The sequence below is a fragment of the Lactuca saligna genome, chromosome 4 (assembly GCF_052625555.1).
Source record: "Lactuca saligna cultivar CGN05327 chromosome 4, ASM5262555v1, whole genome shotgun sequence".
Taxonomy (NCBI): Eukaryota; Viridiplantae; Streptophyta; class Magnoliopsida; order Asterales; family Asteraceae; genus Lactuca; species Lactuca saligna.
Genome location: NC_136420.1, coordinates 306717388 through 306721428, shown reverse-complemented (window position 1 = coordinate 306721428; position 4041 = coordinate 306717388). Strand labels below are relative to the sequence as shown.

Below are 4041 nucleotides of genomic sequence, written 5' to 3'. Positions count from 1 at the left end.
CGTTCTCGTCAGACTTTATACCATTGTGCTACTATTGTTGAGATCTTCGATTCTCATTTAGGTTGTATCGGCTAAAAATCTATTGATCTCTATTTCGAGTATTTTAGCTGTCTGCTGTTATATTCGGAACTTGGAAAAATCATAACTTTCTCATATGAAGTCAGATTTGGACGTTCTTTTTATATACGCATACGGTTTAATGATAGCTACAACTTTCATTTAGATACTTAAGGCTAAATATAATTGTATTGAAACTTCGCATTTTACATTTATCAATATTGTCGGTTTTTACTGTAACTCTTAGATTGGCCATAACTTCTTCGTTATAACTCGAATTTTAGTGTTCTTTATATTTCTGAAACCCTTGATACAATGTTTATCATTTTATGTAACCCAATAGAGACTTTTGAACATTCAAATTTTGATGCAAATTTCACTACATTAGAAGAGATTACAATTCTTAACTTTTTAGGTTATTACACTGATCCAAAAATATCGGGTTGTCACATGACGACTTGGTAGAAAGCAGTTTTCAAGTGTTTACGTGCACCACATGCTCAAGATTTTATTCTAGCTATCTCTATAGATGAGTTTGGCCAACATATGTCTCTTATGGAGTATCACACTATCCTTAAATAACGACTCATGATCCAAATATTGTCAACTGACGAGATATGTCCGGTGTGCCGCAATGTATGTTTGGACTCTTTCAGAGAGCATACAATTCATTGTAAAGAACTCTTGGGGTTTAAATATAGACACAATATGGTTATGGATGTTTTGTTTGACATATTTAAGTGTGTTGGGGTTTCCGCCAAAAAAGAGGCTCTTGTGAATTTCTTGACTGACCCGACGGAAAGAAGGTCAACCCTTAGACCATCCGATGTTCTGATTTTTGGATGAGTTGGAGAGAAACACACATGTGTGGACCTTACAGGGATATCCCCTCTTATGAGATTGACGGTTGGGGGTTTCACGACGAGACATGCTGCTTTAAAAGATACTACATGCAAGGCCCCCAAACATGAGAAATCGTGCATGAAAAATCAACACGTGTTTATACCATTTGCATTTGATACGTTTGGTTTCCCCGCGTCGGATGCGGTTAAGTTTCTTAATAGAGTAAAACGGATCATGCATACCAATGTTATATCTCCTAAATCTATAAATGTAGTTTTAAAAAAAATGGCTTTATCATACAAAAAAGTTTAGCGGTGCAACTTGTTGCCCTTTTTTCCATCTCACTCATTATACGATAATAACTAAGTTTTGTATATATTTGAATTTGCACTTATTGATAATCTAATTGAGATAACTTATGAACAATCTAACTTATAAGCTAGTTTGTTAAACATGCATAACCACCCTTTTTTTTATACCATCAAATGTCAACAAATGAATCCTTCTTGCTATCACATACACTCTCTTCTTTTAGTTCCATCAAACCTCATCAAGTCCATCCTACTAGTCTAGTTGTAGCTTATCACATACACCCTCTTCTTTTAGTTCCATCAAACCTCATGGAGTCCATCCTTCTAGTGTAGTTGTAGCTTGGATAGCTTAATAAAGACATGTCTATATCATATTAATTTCTCTTTATTTAATTTTTGGAATATTTACACCACTCTTAACAAAATTGTGTATTTTATATCTGGAATCCTAACCTAATATGAGTTTTAGTTTTCTATTATGATTTTTGTATTGGTTTATGTGATAATAGAAATGTAAGGAAAAAAAGACTTTGAGATGTATATTGTTAAAGGAAACTTGCTTTGATGGTTAAATAATAAACTAATTTCAAAAATGAAAAAAAATAAAAAAAATAAAAGCAGAAGTAAGATCTAATGAAAAAAAGTGGGTCCCACCATTATGGCAGGCTACAAATACCCAACAATCCTTTACAATCGACCCATCATCCCCTTTCTTTCCTCTATTTTCACTTCACCATTATCACTTCGTAGTCTCTCTCTTCTCAGAAGCTAACACAACACTCAAAACAAATTCTTTTTTTCATCTTTCGATCAAAGATTTCATTTTTAAAACTGGGTTTCTTTTTCTTTCTTATATTGCTGAAAGTCATTAAAGATCAAGAAAGATGGTGGATGTTGATCGGAGAATGACTGGCTTAAACCCTGCTCATCTTGCTGGCCTCCGTCGTCTCTCCGCCAGAGCCGCCGCATCATCACCCTCAACCCCACTCCCAGCTCGCAACAGTCTCATCTCCTTCACCTCCCTCGCCGATAAAGTGTTAACCCATCTCAAAAACTCGGGTGTGATTGTTCAACAAGGATTATCCGACAAGGAATTTGCTAGGGCTGAAGCCGAATTTGGGTTTGCATTTCCGCCGGACCTTAAAGCTGTTCTTTCCGCTGGTTTGCCGGTGGGTCCTGGTTTTCCAGATTGGCGGTCTACTGGATCAGCTCGACAACAGCTACGCGCCACCCTAGACCTCCCAATCGCCGCCATCTCTTTTCACATCGCGAGAAACGCCTTGTGGTCGAAGTCATGGGGTGTACGGCCGTCGGAGCCGGAAAAAGCCATGAAGATAGCGAGGAACGCTTTGAGACGGGCGCCGCTTCTTGTACCAGTTTTTAATCACTGCTACATTCCGTGTAATCCGTCGTTGGCCGGAAACCCCATTTTTTACGTCGACGAAAACCAGATTTTTTGCTGTGGATTTGATCTTTCGGATTTCTTCGACAGGGAAAAATCGACGTTATTCACAAAGTCCGATTTACATAAAGTAATGAAACAGCGTTCTGTAAACGTAAAATCTAGCGGAATGTTATCGAATATTTCTCGAAGAAGTCTAGACGCGGTTGCCGGTGGAAAAACACCGAGATGGATTGAGTTTTGGAGCGACGCCGCCGTCGACCGCCGGAAGAGAAACTCAAACTCATACTCAAATTCATCTTCTTCATCATCCTCTTCCCCTGACAGATACTTTGAAATCCAAAGATCCGGAATCCCGAAATGGGTGGACACATATGTACAGGAGATCGGCTCTGTTTTAAAAGACGGTGGATGGGCTGATTCCGACGTGTCGGAGATCGTCGACGTTTCTTCTTCCGGCTTCTTCGACAGCGAAATGGTCTTACTAGACAACCAAGCCGTTCTCGACGCTCTTCTTCTTAAAGCAAACCGATTATCGGAATCTCTCCAGAAAGCTGGATGGAGCTCCGAAGAGGTCTCCGACGCCTTCGGATTCGATTTCCGAAAGGTAAAAGAACGTAAACCGGCGAAGAAAATATCGCCGGAGCTAGTGGAGAAGATCGGAAAACTTGCTGACTCTGTCTCAAAATTTTGACGGAGTCACCGCCGGAGTTACCGGTAACGGACAGAAAATTAGATTCTTCGTTTTTTTTTTTTTTTTTTTTTTTTTTTAATATACATTAATGCGAAATGTATAATAAATTTCGTATAAAGAAAAGGAATTATTACTGTGTACTACTAATTTTTTAATTGTTAAATCCCACCCATACTTACTATGTCATTATACGTCAAATAAAATATAGATATCAAATAAATGGTACTTGTACTTTACTACTTATTTTAAGTAACGCTCTTATTAATCTAGTTTTCTGTCTTTCAAACATTAATGTAATAATTACTTTTGTATATAATATACGCATTAGAATTTCTTATTGTTTTGCTATTTATGAGTGATAATAATTTGTTATTGTATGCGTGAATATGCGATATAAATTTGTTTATACATGTTTAAATTTAATAAAATATTGAAAAATATTTATACTAATGAAGGAATGCACGTGTGGGGGGGCTTTTCTTGAACGAAAAGACGTTATTGGGCTTCTTCCAACGTATGGAAATCGAAAAAAGCAAACAGTGGGAACAACCGCAACGATGTCGTTTAATTATGATGTTGCTTTGGAATCTGTGACATTTTGAAGGAAAAAAGCAAAGGGTGATATTGGGGGTGGGTTGTGTGTGTTTACACTTAATGCACCTCAAGTCTTTGCTTTTTTAACTTATAACCACTTAAATTAATTTTGCTTTATCTGTTGTTGTGTGTAAGGGGTA

At 37.3% G+C, this 4041-nt stretch overlaps 1 protein-coding gene across 1 annotated transcript; it reads left to right on the top strand.

Annotated features, from left to right (window-relative positions):
* The first annotated feature begins 1917 nt into the window (after positions 1 to 1917).
* Positions 1918 to 3532, top strand: LOC145043924 (uncharacterized). Its single transcript, XM_078992697.1, has one exon. It carries the CDS (start codon positions 2096 to 2098, stop codon positions 3305 to 3307), a length of 1212 nt encoding a protein of 403 aa, XP_078848823.1. The 5' UTR covers positions 1918 to 2095; the 3' UTR covers positions 3308 to 3532.
* The last annotated feature ends 509 nt before the right edge of the window (positions 3533 to 4041 follow it).